Below are 20,204 nucleotides of genomic sequence, written 5' to 3' on the forward strand. Positions count from 1 at the left end.
GAGCCGGTGGGGACGTTTTGGGGCTGTATTGGGCTCTTTTGGGGCCGTTTTGGGGCTGTTTCGGGGCTGCGGCCGTAAGCACCGAGGCAGCCCCGTCGGGGGCGGCTGGAGGTGAGGGTGGACCCGGGAACGGTCGCTCGGCGTGCTGGTCTGTGACGTGGGTTCGGTTTTAAAAAGAAATAAATCTGATCCTTTAGTCAGGGGTTTATGGGGTGCGCGCCGGGGTTTTGGGGCTGCCTGCAGGTTGTGCCCTGTTGCTCCGTCGCGTGAGTGGCGCTTCCGCGGTTGTAAAGGCGATGGACTAGAGGGAATGGCCTCAAGTTGCACCGGGGAGGTTCAGGTTGGAAATTAAAAGACATTTCTTCTCAGAAGGAGTAGTCAGGTATTGGAACGGGTTGCCCAGTGAAGTGGTGGAGTCACGTCCCTGGGGTTGTTTAAGGAAAGGTTGGACCTGGTGCTTAGGGACATGGTTTAGTGGGTGACATTGGTGGTAGGGTGATGGTTGGACCAGATGGTACTGGAGGTCTTTTCCAACCCTACTGATTCTATGATGGGCTGGGTTCCCTGAGCACCGTGCCCCTTGCACAGGGGTACCCCAGAGCTCCAAGTCGGGGGCTGGAGGGAAGGGGGTGAGGGAGCTCCCAGCCCCAGGATGCTGAGCCGCAGGGTGACTTAGGAAAAGCTCTAATGGGATGATGTGGTAGTAACCAGCTGTTTGTACAGTGGGGTAAAACTACCTAAGGGGCACAATGCTTTCACTTGCTTTTGTCCACCTGTGGCTCATAAGGTACGAGTTCATCTTTATTCGGCTTCTTAGGAGCTGCATTTTTGAGGAGTCAAAGGGTAGATGAGGACTTTGCTGGCAGTGCTGTTATATAATCAATTGGAAGGTATGTTGAGCTACCTCTTTAGAGGCAGAATCTAAACTAAAGGCTTACAGAGCCTCAGCACCATAGAGGAGAACCTCTATAGGTAAGTTTAATTTGCTTCCCACTCTTTGGATAAGAAAATGGCTTATGAGCTATCAGCCTGGTGGTATTTGTGACTATTGCGTTTATTTGGGGGGAACAGAAGTAGTGTATTGCATTTGCAGTTTGTCAGTTCTGTAGCTACTGATTTTCTTTGTGTCCCTCCCTGCTCTGTATTTTGGAAAGGCGAACATTTCCAGATGCTTTTGTGTAAGTGGCAGGTGGTGGAAAGACAGGACCGTAACTCAGATTTCATGGGTGACATGGAAACTGCTGAATTATCCTATCAACTTCTGTCTGAAGTGTGGGACTTAGTTTTGCATACAAATTCTTCTGACAAATTTGGTCCTTTATTTGCATAGTCTTTGTTTATGTATGTATTTTTCCACCATTTGTAGGAACACAGTAAAATAGGTAGGATACAGTAGGATCAGCTTCTAGTGCAGGTCCATTGAATTTGCTCCCTTTCACTTTTTCTGCGTGAGTATCCTCCAGGTATTATGGTGGATACTTTTCTAATGGACAGAATGTAATTGTTCTGATTTCTCTGTAAAGTAGTTGTTGAAGAGACCAAAAAAAGGTAGGCCTAAGGTAGGTCAATGACTGGTCTATATTACACCATTCATCTATTACGAAGGAAGAGAGAGTGTTTTGTAAAATTTAAGTCTTGGTCAAAATTCACATGGTTTCATTGGAAGGCTGGTAAGCTCTGTGTAGCCTTAGGATCTGTTTATGACTTCATATCTGTCTCTTTTGCAGAAGGGAAAAAAGTGTGTTGTCACGTAGTTGGGTAATATTATTGGCAGATTAAATGAACCTATACTTAACCTGTTATACTAACACCTTATATATTAATGAAAAATTTCTTGCAGTAAATTTGTTCTAAGTTTAGAAAGATTAGTAATGATTTTTTTTTCTTTATTATTAGTGACAGTTTGGTTAAGCAAATTCTCCTGAGGATAGCCTTCTGTAATCTCCAGAGATGGCAGCTGTTGCAGGTAATCCAAAATTAGTATTCAGTATGATCATTTTGCTGTCTTTTGACTAACAGACTCGATCACGTGATGTTCTTCATTGTTCTTTATATGAATTTAATGTATGCAGAAAGGAGTGTGTCAGCTCTATGTTGTTACACATTGCCCAGAAGGCCGACTGCATTCTGGGCTGCATCAAAAGAGGAGTGGCCAGCAGGTCAAGGGAGGTGATTGTCCCCTTCTGCTCTGCCCTTGTGAGGCCCCATGGAGTGCTGCATCCAGGTCTGGAGCCCCCAGCACAAGAAGGATGCGGAGCTTTTAGAATGGGTCCAGAGGAGGGACACAAAGATGATCAAGGGGCTGGAGCACCTCTCCTACAAAGATAGGCTGGGAGAGCTGGGGATGTTCAGCCTACAGAAGAGAAGGGTGACTTCATCGCAGCCTTTCAGTACTTAAAGGGGTCTTATAAAAAGGATGGATAGGGACTCTTTACTTGGGTAGATAATGATAGGACAAGGGGGAATGGTTTTAAACTGAAAGAGGGGAGATTTAGGTTAGAGGTTAGAAGGAAATTCTTCTCTCAGAGGGTGGTGAGGCACTGGCACAGGTTGCCCAGAGAAGCTGTGGATGCCCCATCCCTGGAGGTGTTCAAGGCCAGGCTGGATGAGGCCCTGGGCAACCTGATCTAGTGGGTGGCATCCCTGCCCATGGCAGGGGGGTTGCAACTGGGTGATCTTTAAGATCCATTCCAACCTGAGCCATTCTGTGATTCTATGCTTCAGATGTGAAGAAAAAGGTCTTTTCATAAGACAGTAGAATGGTTTGGGTTGGAAGGGACCTTTAAAGATCACCTGGTTCAATCCTCCTGCATTTTCTTTTTTTTTTTTTGAACTGAATCACTTTTTGTTTCTTGGATTAAAAACTAAAATGTAAGTAGGTTATCTGGCCAAATGACTTGGCTTTCAGTGCTTTGACAGTATGTTTCATATTTTAAGACATTTTCAACTCATTCCTGCTGAATAAAAGTGGGCATTTTGGAAGACAAGTATCCCCATTTTGTGCCATTTATAATGAGGATATCTTTTTCCATATGAATCATTTTACTCCCATAAGCAAATTATCGTATCTGCTATGTTTTGGCCAAACCCAGTTATTTTGGAGGGAAAAAAAAGAAAAGACATTTCTTATGCTTTGCTAACCTGTCTCGGAAGTGGTGGTATGCGTTAAATGTTAATTACTTTTGTGAACCTGGGGGCCTGAGTTCTAGAAACAATCCATAATTCACACAGATGCACATAAGGATGTAAAAAGGCAAATCCATGCCAAGGATTCACTTATGTAAGTCAGCCTTTTGGGGAGTGTTTGCTTCAGCTTTTTCCGATTTGAACAGTGTGTGTTTGTAAAAGCTTTTGTCCTCCATGTTCAAACCTTGACATTTAGCAAATGCTCTGGTACTGCATAAGAAGGGAGATCTGGATGCAAGAAATAGAGCTTTCTGCTATTACCCTATTTCCATCTTCAGAAAACCTTTGCTTGCTGAGTTTAATGTTGATTCTTACATGTAAATGCTTTCTGATAAACATGTGCTAACATTGTGCTCACATTGCAAATGGCTGGATGGCTGGAGTACTGCTTTTGTGCTCATTGAAGCTCTTTCAGCTTTAATATCAGGCAGATGCAATTTGCTTTTCATTGCTCAATATAAATCTGCAGAAAAGAAGATAATGGCAAGCATTTCTCTTGTGAGACACCAGAGAGTTTCTCAGAGTTTCTGAGAAACTAGGTTGAGGTGATTTTTTTCTCTATTAGTTATGTTGCATATCTCTCATACACTGTATTGGAAATGACAACATAGAGTATATTTCTTAAATTAATAGGTCATATAAAATCACGTATGTTGTTAAGCCTTGCTAAGTATTTTTACATGGTACGTACAAAGATTAAGATGGTGTAAACTTAACTGGTAGGCCTATCATGCTGTCTTTTCTCTAGATGCTGTTTATTTTTAATTTCAGTTATTCTTGATCAACACGTGAAACACAATGCCCTTCAGAACTGTGATTAGTAGTCACTGTTTTGCCTTCACCCTGTTTTCTCTTCAGTGCTAGAGGAGGAATTACTTTCAATTGAAAATGAGCTGCAGGCAGTGGAGATGCAGATTCAGGAGCTTCTGGATAAACAGCAAGAACTCGTTCAGAAGAAGACAATGTTAAAAGGGCTGATAAAGAAGTCCTCAGAAGACTTGGAGGCAGGGGGAAGTAAAGAAACTGAAACCTCAGCTGAAGCGTGGAACAAAAAAGGTTTGAATAGTCAAATTCAAATATTCTAGCACAGAGTTAATCTAATTATGTATGGGAAAAATGTGTTCATACAGAGTTTTGTTTGGATAATGATATTGTTCCATTTCATTTTGTTCAGCTGGGTGGCCTGCCATCTTAATTACATGGGTTAATATTTGTACTTACCTCCCTGGACATTTCTTAATACTAATCTGAGTTCTTATGGACAGAATTATGACAAGAATGGCCTGTTATAACTACTTTTATTCTTTTCTTGCTGCAAAGTCACAGCTTGATTGGAGTTGCTAAAAGAATCCAAGAGTAAATCTGCATGTATTGCAATACTTATTTTTAGATCAAAAATAATCACGGAATAATTAGTCTGGATATTTTCAGGATTTGTTAATAAGTCTTGCACTCCTGAAGATACTTTGCACTGTCTCTCTGTTTTTTCTTGCTTCAATGCGTGGTTTCTCCTGTGGGTTATTTTAGCCCCACCATTTTACCTAATGATGCAAATCAGATGGATGCTGACTGCTGAGAGTCATGTAGCATACGTTATTACAGTAGAGTTGGTCCAACTTACAAGTGTCCCATGGTGGTGTGAGGACTGCTCTTCTTTTGGAAGTGCCATCTTTAAAATTAAACATTAACTGAAAGTCCTAGATAGCTGGTGGGTCTTGACTGTGTTATTCCTGGCAAATTCAATTTAGATCTTTTATTATTATTTTCCTCCTCTTTTACTTACGTGTAATTGGAAGTGCATTGGTTAGTGTGCCTGCCTGTATCTATTGTATGTAGCTTGTGTTTTTTTTTTTTTTGTTTTGTGGTTTGTTTTGTTTTTAAATGAAATTGATTTTGTAGCCTAACCTATATTTGTCCAGGTTTGGTAAAACATTATGCGCATATTGATACTTCATAATTGCAAATCACTGCTATTGAAGAAATTGATATGTTTGGGTGTCTTTGTGCCTTGTTCTCTCCTCCTAAGCTTAAAAACCTAACACCTATTTTAATCAGATGCTGCATATTTACATATAGAATAGAAGTACAGCTAAATTTGGTCTCAGTATAAAGCTTGCTGAAATCATTGGGAAGCTTTTCTTGTTTTCAGAGAACTTTGGAACTTAGCTGTGATCTCTGTAAATTAGGAAGCTATGCCACCTCATGTCCCAGAGTTAATTCTTGCATGCTTGAAGTGGGGACTGGAATTCCCACAGTTTTTCTGTAGCTTTATTTTATTAATAAGAAAATGGTTAATATGCGTCCTGGTGCATCTGAAATTCAAGTTTTGAAAGTATTATCTCTTAAAATGGTGCATGTCTGTAACTCTTTTTAGGGAAAAAGAATAAAACTGTTATAAACGCATTATTATTTTGGGTGATTGCCACCACCCCCCTTTTTTTAAAATGTTTATTATCTCTGGAATATGGAACAAGTGATAACCCTGCCTTCATTATTCTACTTGTAATTGCTGCATTTGTATGAAGGAAGCATTTGGGCAATTTAATAGTAAGGCTGCTGTAGGAGTTTTTGTCTGTTTTTTTTTTTTTTAATTATTATTTTCAGAGTGTGTTTCTCATTTCCATTTAATTTCGACTAATCAATTGACTAGATCGTTAGCACTTTAAAGTCCTTCATCTACTTATGAGTTCTTAATATTAGTTCACATTTATGTGCATGAAAGCTTTTAGTCTGGAGGTGGATTGTGTTTACATTTTCATAGGGTTTCCAAGGTATATCTTCTAGAAATCAGTTTATACAGACTCAGTTTGTGTGTGCCCTTATTGAATCTTTGAAAACTTTCACATATTTGAAATTATATCACTTTCAGATCTCGTTATTGTATATGTAAATTACTGTTCCATATGTTTTAAGAAAGTAGTTATAAAATACTTTTTTTTTTCTTAACAGATTTTCCATGGTATGAGAAGATAAAAACTGCACTGCAGAGCAAGTTTAAACTCCAGAAGTTCAGGTCCTTGCAACTTGAAACAGTAAATGCTGTAATGGCAGGAAAGGATGTATTCTGGTCATGCCTACAGGTGGTGGAAGAGCCTTTGTTATCAGTACCAGCTGTCTGTTCTGATGTATGTAAAGGGAGGAAACAATATATAAACAATTTGATATAGTTACTCTCTTCTGTAGCTATTTGAAGAATGCGTGTTACATTGGAATCTGATATCACAATATAGGGGGGTGAGGGAAGAATGAAGATTTGAGGGAGAGATTTACTGGCAATACTTGTTTTGTTTGTTTTTTTAAATTTATTTAAGGAGCAGTAGCACCTTTAAAACAGATGTGCCATTTAGATGTGATTTAAATTTAAATAATTTATTTAGGTTCCTGTCATTACTTTAAAAAGTTTCCCTAGTGTTTAAAAACGTAACACTTTGTCATTAGTTTTTTCTTGTCTCTTAATTCTATATACAGCTTGTAAATTATTGAAGTATGGTTACCTGTTATTTTCTGTTCCATTCTGAAGTTTTAGATCCAGTTTTTTATTTGGGAGACACTCTGTGTATTCATTTGTAAAAACAAGTATTCAGTTGTAGTTTTCAAACCTTTTTTTTTTTTTTTTTTTTTTTTAAATAAGCCATCAATTGCTTGGAAAGATCTAACCTACCAATACGTAGCATTGCTTAGTTATGTTATCTCATGACACAGCTGTGAATCTAACTTGCTTTGCTTTGTATATTAGTTCTTATACTTTGTTGCAGCACAATTTTTTTTGTGGTCTGGATTCTAAGAGAACGTTCATGTCAAAGGCAGTTGATCAAATATATCCCTATGTGACCTGTCGCTCTCTTATCTGTCTAGGAGAGGAATCCGCTACTAAGCGTGAAGTTTAAGCTCCTGTTGCGCAGTTCTTACAGAACAGGATTGATGTAATAGTTTTCTCATTTGCTTGTTTTTAAAATGTATTCGAGATGACAACATTCAAACAATGCTTCAGATGCCCAAATAATTTATTGTTACAGGTTTCACACTCGTGATATGTCCTTTGATATCACTTATGGAAGATCAGCTCATGGTTCTGGAACAGCTTGGCATTTCTGCACTTTATTAAATGCTTCAAGCAGTAAGGTATGATTAACTGCCCAATTTGATGCCTTTTTATGAAATACATGCTGGTGTCTGGTCCTCTGTTCATGTTATTTATGAATGCTGAATGAATGGCACGGTTTTAGCAGCTAATGCCATTCTGTCAACAGTATCTTGCCAGATATATGCTGTGGTATGGATAACATGATCGAGTTTAGCATTACAGAATCGCAAAATTGTAGGGGTTGGAAGGGACCTCGAGAGACCATCGGGTCCAACCCCCCTGCCAAAGCAGGTTCCCTAGAGCAGGCTGCCCAGGTAGGCGTCCAGAAGGGCCTTGAATATCTCCAGAGAAGGAGACTGCACAACCTCCCTGGGCAGCCTGTTCCAATGCTCTGTCACCCTCACCGTGAAGAAGTTCTTTCGCATGTTGGTGTGGAACTTCCTGTGATCCATTTTGTGGCCATTGCCCCTTGTCTGCCCCCACAAACCACTGGAAAGAGGTTGGCCATATCCCTCTGTCTCCCACAGTTAAGATATTTGTAAACATTAATAAGATCCCCTCTCAGTCTTCTCTTCTCAAGACTGAACAGACCCAGGTCTCTCAGTCTTTCCTCATAGGGAAGATGGCTCCAGGCCCCGTATCATCTTTGTTGCCCTCTGCTGGACTCTTTCCAGAAGATCCATGTCTTTTTTGTACCGGGGAGCCCATAACTGGGCACAGTACTCCGGGTGAGGCTTGACCAGGGCAGAGTAGAGGGGGAGGATCATCTCCCTTGGCCACGCTCCTTTTAATGCATGCCAGGATCCCGTTGGCCTTCTTGGCCACCAGGGCACACTGCTGGCTCATGGAAATTTCTTGTTTTCTTGTTTTAATAACAAGAACACATTTAAGCCAACATCTTTCAGGGAATAAATAGATTTCGTGGGGCTATTTAAAGGATGTGAGCTACCTTTGTTTGGTGTTTATTCTATGTTTTTACTCAGTTTCTAGATTTGAAAGAAGGTTGGAGGAGGTGATTATTATTATCTAGTAGTGACATGGTGAGGAATGTGGGCTTTTACTTATTTTACTTTGGGATGGTAAACCGATCCTGAGACCAGCAAGCAATGTATTTCCCGGTCTGTTATTAGTCAATTACTTTTCATAGTGAAATATTTTTTTTCTTGATTGACAGGAGGCCGTAGTCATTAAATTGCACATGAGAGCGTGTTTGGTAGGGAAGTGGCCTGATGCAACTTGCCAAACTTAGAGTGAGCTTTGAGGTAGAGCACTTTGAAAATTCAGTAATAGAAGTTACGGTTGGTACTTGTAGTACCACAGGTTTGTTTGGTTTGTTATAGCTTAATGGGAAAATGCAGATAGTACACGCCTAAACAAAGACAAACTTTCAATAGTTTGCTTTTTCAAAGTTCTGTAACAAATTTTCCAAGTATAAAAATGAATGTTTTATATGTAGTGATCAGCTGCAAAGACTTACAGTAGCAGTAAATACTATGTAACAGTTTATCAGTCTGTGTTAGTCACCCCCCCTTTGGATTGTTAATAACCTCTTAAGAATCTTAGCAGTAAGCAACTTCAGTGTGTTGCGCTAGTTTGTTCGCCTCTGATTTCTCCTTTTGTTTTGAACAGGAACATGTGAAGTGGGTTCATACTGAAATGCTAAACAGAAATTCACAACTGAAGCTCATTTATGTGACCCCGGAGAAGATTGCAAAAAGCAAAATGTTCATGTCAAAGCTAGAGAAAGCTTACCAAGCGGGGTGTCTTGCTCACATTGCTGTAGATGAGGTCCACTGTTGTAGTCAGTGGGGCCATGACTTCAGGCCTGGTATGCTCATTAGTAATCCAGTTTGCAGTGTTATTCAGGCATCAATAAATACTAAGTTAGGCCTGGAATAAAGCCAAGTTCTTTCTTCACGTGTTAAATAAGTACTTCCATACTTAGGTATGGCAAGAATCTGTGTTAGCTCATGGACTTTTAATTTGCAAATGGCTCTGTCCTTGTCCAGGAGCTAAGTTCATGCAAGTTGCAGCAATTTCATTATACATTTTGCTGTCAGTATCCTGAAAAGCTGCTAATGAAACTGTTTTTGGCTGCCTCCTGTAATATAGCCAGTACAGTCATCTTTAATCTGCTACAGGAAAAAAATGGGTAATTTTTTATACCACTCTTTTGGCACTCTGGATGAGGTAATGAATTTAATTCTAGGATGCCAAGGCTCATAATCTGATAAGATATCTGCATTAGAGGTGATGATAATGCTTTGGAAATTCATGTGATATATTTTAATTGCTTCTAAAGCAGTTTGAAATAATGCCCTTGATTTTCGGGGAAAGAAAAGGTGCTTCAGATTGTTTCTTAACTTGTCAGTTGTAGAAAACCAACTTACTGTCTCTTTGCCTTTAAAAGAAAAACTTTGATTTGGTGCAAAAATAACTGTGAAGTCAACCTTTGCAGTTTTGATTTAAAAAAAAAAAAATGTGTCTGAGCAAAGAGCTGGTGCAAGTGAAACAGGCAATGTGGAATTTAGATATGTATCTCTGGCTGCATTTCTGTTTGGAGGCAACAAGACATTGTCAGCACTGAGCCTTTTAAAATATTTCCTTAGTATAGTCTTTATTCAGTATTTTTTTCAAATTCCACATTGCTTGTTTCTTATCAAAGCTGTATTTACAAAAAAACACAAACAACCCTCTTCTTAAAAACAGACCTGCAAAATAATCTGAATGTTGGTTAATGCAATGCGACTTAAATTTTTATAATTTTTAAGAAGTTCTATTTCAAAGTTTTGCCTTTTGAATTGTGACTTCTATAAAATTCAATTAGAAGAGAAAGTAATCATTTTGTTAAGTACAACCTTCTTATTACTTCAGTTGGATATATAAATTAGCTCTGTGGTAACTAGCAGTAATAGTAATATCAGCAACATTTATTGCATTATTATCCCATATAATACTATCAAGATGAATATCTTTTTTTAAACTTTGGATCTGTGGGATAAGACATTTTCTTTCCCCTTTTTGTATTCTTGCTTAGACTACAGTCCCTTGGTATCTTGAAAAGACAGTTTCCCAATGCTCCCTTGATTGGGTTAACTGCAACTGCTACAAATCATGTTTTAAAGGATGCTCAGACAATTTTGCATGTTCAGAAATGCATTACTTTTACTGCATCTTTCAACCGGCCCAATCTTACTATGAGGTATGTTCTTATTACCTGTTTGTTGAACTGTATCACAGTCATGTTATCTTCTGTAAGTTGCAGCTGATGAATTTCAGGATAGATTGCCAATTACCCATTTTCATAATATATAGCTTGCAACTTAATGACGGTGTTGTTTAATGACTTGATCTGAACTTGCAATCATCTGCATAGGAATGTGGGCTGCCCAGTTCTCTGTGAGCAAGGCTTCACAGATAGGGCTGTGTACAGGGAGAGGTGGGCAGCAGGCTCAGACTGCTGCAACCTACTGGAAAGTATGTCATATCATTGCAAAAGGTGTGAATTATTGTGTTGTACTGTATTTTCTGTCTGGCTGTATCTTCTTTCACTGTTCTTTGTGGGAAAATTTGTGGGCTTTTTTTCTATGGGCTTTTGAGATGTAATCTTTCTCTTCATAATCAAAGTATGGTAATTTTGGTTAAATGACAGAGCAGTTGTATTTATTGTACTGGGAGAAGTAGGGTGATAGAATTGTTTGACAGATTGTTTACCACCTTGAAGAACTCTCTGACACGTGTGTATTTTCCTTTGAGGTTCGGCATAAACCTTCAAGTAATGAAGATTTCATTGAGGACATTGTTAAGGTCATTAACGGAAGATACAAAGGGCTCTCAGGTAAACAGTGTAAAAGCATGTTATTATTTATAATCTTCAGCATTATAGGAATGACTTCAAATGATCATATAGAAACATATGGAGAAACATATAGAGAAATTCCACTTTCCCCTTACATTGAACAGTCAACGTTAAAAGAGATGAAACTTAATAAGATCCCTACCTTGAGTAATTAATATTTTCATTCTTTACTGTTTACTTGTATCTTCTGAAGTATTAAATATAATGTTGACTTATGTAGGACAATGTTTACATGGGTAAGAATAATAGCAATTTTTAAGACAGTAAAAACAAGTCTCAAAAAAGTTCTGTATGTTCTTACTTCATTCCCATATAGTATCTGTGTTAGTGTACTTAATACCTTTAACAGTTCTTTTTCATATTTGATCATAAAATTAATGTATTACTCAGTGCCCGGGATGGATGGATGATGGGGTGAATTGTGCTTCTGTGATGAAGGTAGAACTGTAAAAGCTGGACTTTATGCATCCAGTAGAATTATGTACTGCAAATCAAGAGGACAGTCATATTACAAAGGCAACAGGACCCAGTTTTCTGGAGCAGCAGTCAGTCCCTGTCTCTGCTGTAGAACTCTGTGGCTGTAATGGGCAACTCCCTGTGTACAGAACTGCACTGAAATTATTACAAACTGCATGGCTTTGTGTGTAATTGTAGACTTAGCCCAAACTGACTAATGACAAAAGTTGATTTAACTGAGAACACCTGAAGTTCATCTGAAACATCTCACGTGAGATCTCAGATGTCATGAGGGACATGATGGACCCCTTTAATAAAGGGACCACTTTACATGCACTAACAAGCATTGTCTACCTTGAACATTGATAGAATACTGCCATGATTATGCAGATTGGCATCCATATTTTCTCTTCAGTCTACAAGCCAAAGCTGGAGACTGAACTCTTTTTCTCTGCAGTAGGAGAAAACCCTAAAAGATAAGAAAGCCACTTTTTGCATAGTGTAGGAAGCCTGTTAGGAGGACTTGAATATTACCTTTTGCCTATTTTGTCTTTTTCAAATTGATTATTTAAATTCCATTCATGGCTACCAATACCACATGTGAATAGGCATGAGGACCACTTACTGATTTTTATTTAATTTTTTTTTTAAATTTTTTTCTCCTTAAGTATTGGGGATTGTTTTGTTGTCGTTGTTTTTTAATATTTTTGAAGACATTACAATAAGGCATCTTTCGCTTTTGTGCAGGAATAGTGTACTGCTTTTCTCAGAAGGACTCTGAGCAAGTTACTATGAGTTTGCAGAAACTGGGAATCAAGGCAGGGACTTACCATGCAAATATGGATGCTAAATATAAGACCAAAGTTCATAAAGGATGGGCAGCAAATCAAATCCAGGTTAAGTAGATACTTTTCACAGACTTCTGTCTCATTTAAACAAATTGTGTTTTAGTACCTTGATGGTTTCTTAATCTTATTTCAGGTTGTAGTGGCAACTGTTGCTTTTGGCATGGGAATTGATAAACCCGATGTGAGGTTTGTAATTCATCATTCCATGAGCAAGTCAATGGAGAACTACTACCAAGAGAGCGGACGTGCAGGTATTGTAGTAAACAGCATTTGCAAAGCATCAGCTGACATCTATTTAACCAGTAAAATTGTTCTTTCATTTCAGATACATGTGCATGTCTGTGAGTTGGGCTACAAAGTGTATAATGCCACTGTGCCTCTACTTAGAGTCTTTAAAGCAGATACAAAAACCATTCATGGTCTGAGGCCTCTGCACTGTAGTGTAGCAAAAATAACTGAATATCTAGCCCTTTACTCAGCATTTTTGGGATTACTTGATTTTTGTGGCATCTGTGGCATACCAGAATAATTCCCTGATGTGACATTGATTAGATTTGTCACAGAAAGGATATTGTTTTCTTTGCATAGCAACCGGGATGCATAATCTGCTCAGATTTTCTCTAGATGGTATATGATCTCTCTGAATTTTACTGGCCACAGAAATACAGGTGGGATGGGGAGCCTGGGGGTTAGAATTTTAAGGGTTGACCAGTGTATATCAGCACTAAACAGCTGGTGTAGCTTTAAAAAAAAAAAATGTGTTTTTTGTTGTTGTTGGATGTTCGATTTTTATTTATTTTTTTTTTTTTAGCTTGTGCTCACTCTTATTTTTTCAAAGACAGATATGTGAAAGAAAGCCTTGTAAGGACCAAGAAGGGCAATTGGTTGAGATGTTAACTCTGCTTCTATGATAGAACTTGGCTTCAATGTTGGATAAAGAAATATAAAAGCCGTCAAAGTTTATGGGAGTTTGTATATGCTTGCACTAGAATCTGGTTACTTTTAGATAGTGCTGGACGTAACAGGAAGTGTAGATATAGGTGAGGCAGTGGTCTTACAGGTGCTAAATAGTTATTTCACAGTGTTTATCAACTTAGGGTGATTTCAACAAGCTTTTATCTGCTTCCTTTTTACATAATTTTATTTAAATGGGATTCTTCTGCAGGGAGTGGAGGGTCATTAAGCACTAAGTATCACTTAGCTTATGAAACTTGCCTTTTTCCTCCAACTACCTATCCAAGTGAAGTAGTTCCTTTCTGTTTTATGTTAAACTTCTAGAAAGTGTTTGTTCTTCAGGCCTTCTCAGCTCTCTGGATCTTGCAAACATTAGGAGGGCACCCATCACATCATCAGGAGGGGTGGCCAACAGGAAGGAAGAGATGATCTAAGTTCAGCTATAGAAGGCACAGTTAGTTTTAAATTGAGTATTTTGTCAAATCATAAATAAGTCTCTCTTCATTTGTTATCATGAATACATAATGAGATATTTGAAGGTCACAGTGTCTTTTAATCAAGTATGAATTAGGCTTCAATATATATTTGGATAGAATTTTCCAAGAGATGTAGGGTGAGGAAATGGTGATTGCATTGATTTTCAGTGTTACAGTAATACTATATTTCAGTCGTTTAAGAATCTGAATCTTTGTGTACTATTTTTAGTTTGCTTGAGTCTGTAGTTGTAGAAGACTGTTCTAAATATATTTTATTTCTAGTCTGTATCATGCTATGTTCTGTTGGCTGATATATTATGCTTGATAGTCTGTTACAGTGGTGTACTCTATGGGGGCTGCAGAAGCCAATGCAGATAAGAGTGGAATTTGTACCAGAAGATGCTTAAACTCTACATTTTGTGTTTGTTTTAATGCATTTCAGGTAGGGATGACCAAAAAGCTGACTGCATTTTGTATTATGGTTTTGGAGATATATTCAGAATCAGCTCAATGGTAGTGATGGAAAATGTAGGGCAAGAGAAGCTGTACGATATGGTGTCTTACTGCCAGAATGCAAGCAAGTAAGTTACTATAGTGGCTAGGTTGCTTAGGTTTTAAATAGGCTAATTTTGTAGTTTGTTTTTAAGGCTATTTAACAACAAACAGACAGCACGGTGTAGAAACACTGCCTTTGTAACAGAGTCTTGAGTTTTGGGGTTTGTAGTTTGGCTGCCTACTATGTGTACTCTTACACACAACTCAATGTTGATGTGTTGCTTGTCAGCTTCAGGATAATGTTCTGGAAGCTGTTACATTGACATAAAATATCTGTCAACAAACAGTGTTTGGATTTCAAATCCCATTCAGAGCAAGTACTGGAACACTGTGTTTTTTACTCTAAGGTAACAGTGTTTGATGGCTGCAGAGGAATCCAGATGTGTTTAATGCTTTATCTGCTATACTGAGCTGTATTGAATACGTCATGGAAAACACTTCTGTGTTATAGACGATTCATGCATTCAACGCAGCCTTTGTTGGTCTCATTCTAAGAATCAGTTTGTTATGAAGATTTTTTTCATTCTACTGGAATTGCAGATCATACTTACTTTTCTGCTTTAACAGAACTGTCCCCAGTGCAGTATTTACTATTACTGAAAGCTATTGATTACTCCTGTTAGCATGACTGACAGGGATACTATGTTGCACTATTTGTCTTCTGATTTTCCTGAGACAATTCTTTATGCTTGTTTTGAGATACAAGCTGAACCAGAGGAACTTTTGCCATTTTCATGATTCGTAACATAGGTGTGTAAATTTATCTTCCATAGCCCCTTCTTGCTATTCTGTTCTTTCAGGTGTCGCCGGGTCCTCATAGCCCATCATTTTGATGAAGTATGGGATTCTGCACACTGCAACAGAATGTGTGATAACTGCTGCAGAGAAAACTGTAAGTAAATCGTATTTACAAACGAGGAGAGAGAACATGGAAAAGGTTAGCTTAAAAATAATCTAGTTTAAACCAACTGTAAGCAACTTCTGTAAAGTGTGTTTAAGATACTGCCTGTTTCCAAGGTGCAACTTCTGTCATGAACATCAGTTTACAGTGATTTAGTGTTGCTCAATACAGGGTGTTTAGCAGGATACCTCCTAGATTGGCTTTTTGCATGATGCCAAACACTTGATATCTTTCAGACTTAGCAGTAAAATATCAAAGGATTTCAGTGCTGCGTGCTCATGAGTCCTGCATTTGTCAGGAGTGTGCATGTGATGCTTGTGTGCACTGAGCACACTAATTCAGGGTTTTTCTGTGTGCTAGCTCTAACGGCACAACATCTGTCTAGCATGTGCTCTTCCTTTAGAAGAAAGTTAGGATTATAAGAGGGAAGGCATATGGGCCAGATATGCATGGAATTTGGGAGAGGAGCTGAAACAAACTAGTCTGCATGGTAGAAGAGGATGATTTCAGTAGAATGCAATTATCGAACACAAGTTCTTCCGTTTTGCCCACAGGCATCCTGGGGAATTACATTTTCTTTTTTCTTGTATGCTTTTTGGAGGTAAAGTGGACAAAACAAAGATGTTTAACTTTTTTTTGCATTATAAAGTTCTATCTATATAATAAAGTTGTTTGGCAAAATCAAGGCATAGGTGAAATTTATACCTGGCTCAGAGGTTGAAGAAAGTATGGATCTGGCTTGTACCCAAGACTTAAAGGTGCAATGTAGCGAAGTATAGTTGAAATATGGCCTGTTCTGCTGGTTTACCATCAGGGTCTCTTGACAGATAAGTGAGGTCTGAGGAAACCTAGGAGTAGTACTGGCTTTTCAGTAGTTAATTCTTATTATTGGAGGAAGGTATTTGGGGTAATTCTGTGCCATGATCTGATCATGCAGTAGAAGCATGATCATTATGTTCTGCTTGGATACGTGTGTTACTGCTGTGTAATAATTATTCATTATGAAGATAATCTGTGTAGTGACATTTTTTCTCTCTTATTTTGTCAGTTAGTGTTTTTGAGAGAAGAAATGCCTTGCGTATGTTCCTCAGTTTTTCTTTGACCTCTGATCTTTCCATAATAAGTATTATGGGTGAGAAAAATGAATCCAGTTGCAGAATAATATAGTAGCTACTGTACAAATATTATGTTTTGGAAGTGTTTCTTTGAAATAATTGGCAGTTTGTAATGTAAACATTTGTAATATAAACCTGTAAACATGCTTGCAAGTGTTTTAATAACAAAGTAGAAAGATAAATGTAAATTTCACTGCAAGTATATCCTACTTGGACAGATGAAAAGTTACAGCTCCATTTGTTAAGTTACAGTTTAAAAAACAAACAAAAAAAACACTGAAAGCATTGGTATTACATGGCACATATATACATATACAGAAAGATTTATCTATACATGTAAAAGTGCTTATATATACATACACACCTAATGTACATATGGATCCTATCTAAATAACTATATGTGATGACTTACAATGTAATATTATGTCATTTTTACTTGTAGCACTTGAGAAAATGGATATCACAGGGTACTGCAGGGATCTAATCAAGATACTTGAGCAAGCTGAAAACATGAGTGAGAAACTCACTCCACTGAAGTTAGTTGATGCATGGTCTGGGAAAGGTGTATCAAAATTAAGGGTGGCTGAAGTTACTCCACCAAAGCTCCCTCGAGAGGAACTGGAGAGAATCGTTGCCCATTTACTGCTGCAGCAGTATCTGAGGTATGTATAGCAGTACTCCTTTCTTCTTGAACAACTAGTAGTCATTTTTCTTTATTGCCATGTTGTTTCGCTACAATATTAATGGATATATTCCGTAGTCTTGTATTCAGAAGTGTTTAATGTATTTTTAAAAAATAAAAACTACTGTATTTCTACATGAAAATGTTAAAATAGAATTGTAGGAATACTCGAAACACTGCATCTCTCACAGTTTTAAAAAGTTGGGGTCTTCTGCAGTTAGAAGTCTGCAGGAAGCTTCATTCCAGAGAAGTCTGCTATTTATACTGAATATTATTTACATGCCATGGATAAGCAAAGCAAATGGGATTGCCCATATAGAGTTTAAGTCAGGACAGGCTGGCTAATGTGGAGAGTGGTATTCAGAAATTTTAAGAAAACATAGCGAAAATAACAGCAGTGCTTCTTGTGTAATCTAGTTTTCTGTCATACGTTTTTTTTTCATATAGTTTCAGAAAATTCCAAGAATATGCACAAATCAAACATTTAATCCCTTTATTCTTTGACTAGATTTTTTTGCATCCTTTTATGCAGCTGACTTTTTATACTCTAGAGAGAGTGAGCAGATGACCGATTACATTTTTCCTCATTTTCCTGCATGTATTCCAGAAGACTGAGATGTGCGTGTGTGTGCATATGTATAAAAGTCCACAAATTAAACTATGCTAAGCATTGACCAGATTCACTCTAAATCAAGTGACTATCCGCTTGGCTAGGTAAGGCAGAATCAAGCTGCTGTTTGGAACATCAATCAGAAGGGTTACCATACGTGTCCCGTTTTTTACTTGCATGCTCTATCCTGACTTTGTTCTCAATGTTCTGTATAAAACTGATTTAATTTATACAGGGAAGACTTCAGCTTCACGGCATTTGCTACAATATCCTACCTGAAGATAGGACCAAAAGCGGGACTGCTGAAAAATGAGGCTCACCACATCACAATACAAGGGACAACAAACAAGAAGAGTGTTCACAGGGTAATTATATCTGTACCAACTTGCTATATGTATACCTTTCCATTAGAGTTTATTTTAAGAGGTTGGCACCTGTTCAATTTATTTTGTATAATAATACAATCAATGGAATTTGAAATAGACATCATCTTCTCTTTTGCATGGGAACACTAAGAAAGAAAACCAATGTTAGAATTTTAATAGAATTGTTTATAACTTACAGAATAAACCATCTGAGTCTTCAGCTTCAAAAGGAAGTAGTGAAAATGCTCAGACTATTTCAGAGACTGTCCAAGATTCAGCAGTGAAGAAGCCACAAGAACGTAAGCGGCATAACTGTGGATCTAACTTAAAAGCAAAGAAGTTTAAGCTTCAAGCAGGTGGACGTGACCAGCCAGTAGTTCTTGACTGAGTCGTACAGTTGACATTTAGGATCTCATGTTTGCCTCTCCATAGACAATCCAGTGTGTAAGCTCAATTTGTGTTTTAGTAATGGTATTTTGTGTGCTTTTAAAATTAAATTTAAAATTTAATTTAAACAAGGATCTTTAAAATCCTCAAGTCTAGCGAAAGTCTTGTGGTTAAGGGAAAATTGCTTGATATCAAAATAATTGTGTGCATCTTACGATACAGCAATGACTACAAACTGTAAGTAATTATTGTGTTGCCTTTATTAACTCTTTTGGAAGTCTAGTGTATAGAAACTACTATAGTAAATATTGCAGAGTCACATGTTGGAAGGGACTTCCAGAAATCTAATCCAGCCTCCTGCTCAAAGTGGGTCCAGTCAGAACAGTGTGCTCAGGGCTGCGTCCAGTTGAGTTTTGATTATCCCCATGAATGGAGACTTTGCAGCCTCTCTCAGAACCTGCTCTGGTGTTTGAGCAGCTTCATGCCAAAAAAAGAATAAAGGAAATTTCTTAGAGCTAATGGTTACTTCCTGTATTGCAGCTTGCCTTTTGCCTCATGTCCTATCACTGTGCTCTTCTGAGAAGAGTCTGGCCCCATTGCTGCTATGCTCTTCCATTAGGTAGTTCAAGACAACGATCCCCTTCCACTTCAGCTTTTTTTCTCTTCTTAATCTGGAACAAATCCAGTTATCTCAGCTTCTCTCCCCAAGTCCCTGGAAAGCTTTGCAGCCCTCTGCTGGACTCAATAGTGTGTATCAGTTTCTTTTAGGGGGAAGTCCAAAAATGAACCCAGCACTGTAGCTATCATCTCACAAGTAAGAGTCGCATCCATCAAACTGCTGCTTACATTCTTGGTAAATGTAGTCTACTGTGCAGTTGTTAGCAATGTGCCTTTGCAGCACAGATGCTTCACGTTCAGTTTGTTACCTACTGAGAGCTTTGGTCCTTTACCACAAAGCGGCTTTCTAACCAGTCAGGCTCTGGCCTGTACCATTGCTTGGTGCTACTCCATCACAGGTGCAGGATTTCGCTTTTGTCTTTAAGGTTCCCTGTCAGCCCATGTGTCCAGCCTGCCTAGGTCTCTCTGTACAGCAGCAGCCCTGCCTTCCAGTGCAGCAGCAGGTCCCCCAGCTTTGGCATCATCTGCAGCCTGGCTGGAGTACACCCATCCCAGTATCCAGATTGTTAATGACCCTAAATTTTAACTAGTAAACAGCGACCAGTTGGACTTTGTACCACCAGTCTCAGTTCTGTGAATCAAGTGGTCTAGGCAACTTTCTTCCTACCTTGTTGTATGTTTATCCAGTCTGTATCTCTGATGTTTCTAGCAATGAGAAAATTATGAGAAAGCATGTCAAGAGACTTGCTGAAGTCAAGGTATCCATCATCAATTGCTATCCCTGTATTTGCATGGGCAGTTAGCTCAGTCAGTTGGGTTGATCAGCATGCTTTGCTAAGGTGATGCTGACTGGCACATTCTGGAGATCCTCCTTTTTGAAGACAGGAGGGATGTTTGCAAGGAGGGAGGCAGGAAAACTGAATTCCACATTGAATGTTTTCTGGGCCTAAAGTTGAACATCGGAAGACCTTGATATAGTACGTGCAAAGGGACAGAAGATAAAAAGAATTGTTGAGTTATTCTTACCTTGATGAATTTGGAAAAAAAACATGAGTATTTGGTAACTGGTAAAGTCTTTTGCAGCTACCAAGCACTAGTGCTTTCTGTT

At 38.4% G+C, this 20,204-nt stretch overlaps 1 protein-coding gene across 1 annotated transcript; it reads left to right on the plus strand.

Moving 5' to 3' along the window:
* The first annotated feature begins 32 nt into the window (after nucleotides 1-32).
* Nucleotides 33-18,962, plus strand: RECQL (RecQ like helicase). The gene is given in 20 exon segments (XM_040565825.1): nucleotides 33-157; nucleotides 818-972; nucleotides 1,897-1,966; nucleotides 4,045-4,242; nucleotides 6,136-6,249; nucleotides 6,252-6,282; nucleotides 6,284-6,311; nucleotides 7,178-7,277; nucleotides 7,280-7,308; nucleotides 8,900-9,098; nucleotides 10,098-10,105; nucleotides 10,315-10,462; nucleotides 11,016-11,108; nucleotides 12,333-12,481; nucleotides 12,567-12,684; nucleotides 14,306-14,444; nucleotides 15,219-15,310; nucleotides 16,877-17,096; nucleotides 17,962-18,091; nucleotides 18,291-18,962. Coding segments are annotated over 18 exon segments (2,001 nt in total). The 5' UTR covers nucleotides 33-157; nucleotides 818-972; nucleotides 1,897-1,950; the 3' UTR covers nucleotides 18,480-18,962.
* The last annotated feature ends 1,242 nt before the right edge of the window (nucleotides 18,963-20,204 follow it).

The sequence above is a fragment of the Cygnus olor genome, chromosome 1 (genome assembly GCF_009769625.2).
Source record: "Cygnus olor isolate bCygOlo1 chromosome 1, bCygOlo1.pri.v2, whole genome shotgun sequence".
Taxonomy (NCBI): domain Eukaryota; kingdom Metazoa; phylum Chordata; class Aves; order Anseriformes; family Anatidae; genus Cygnus; species Cygnus olor.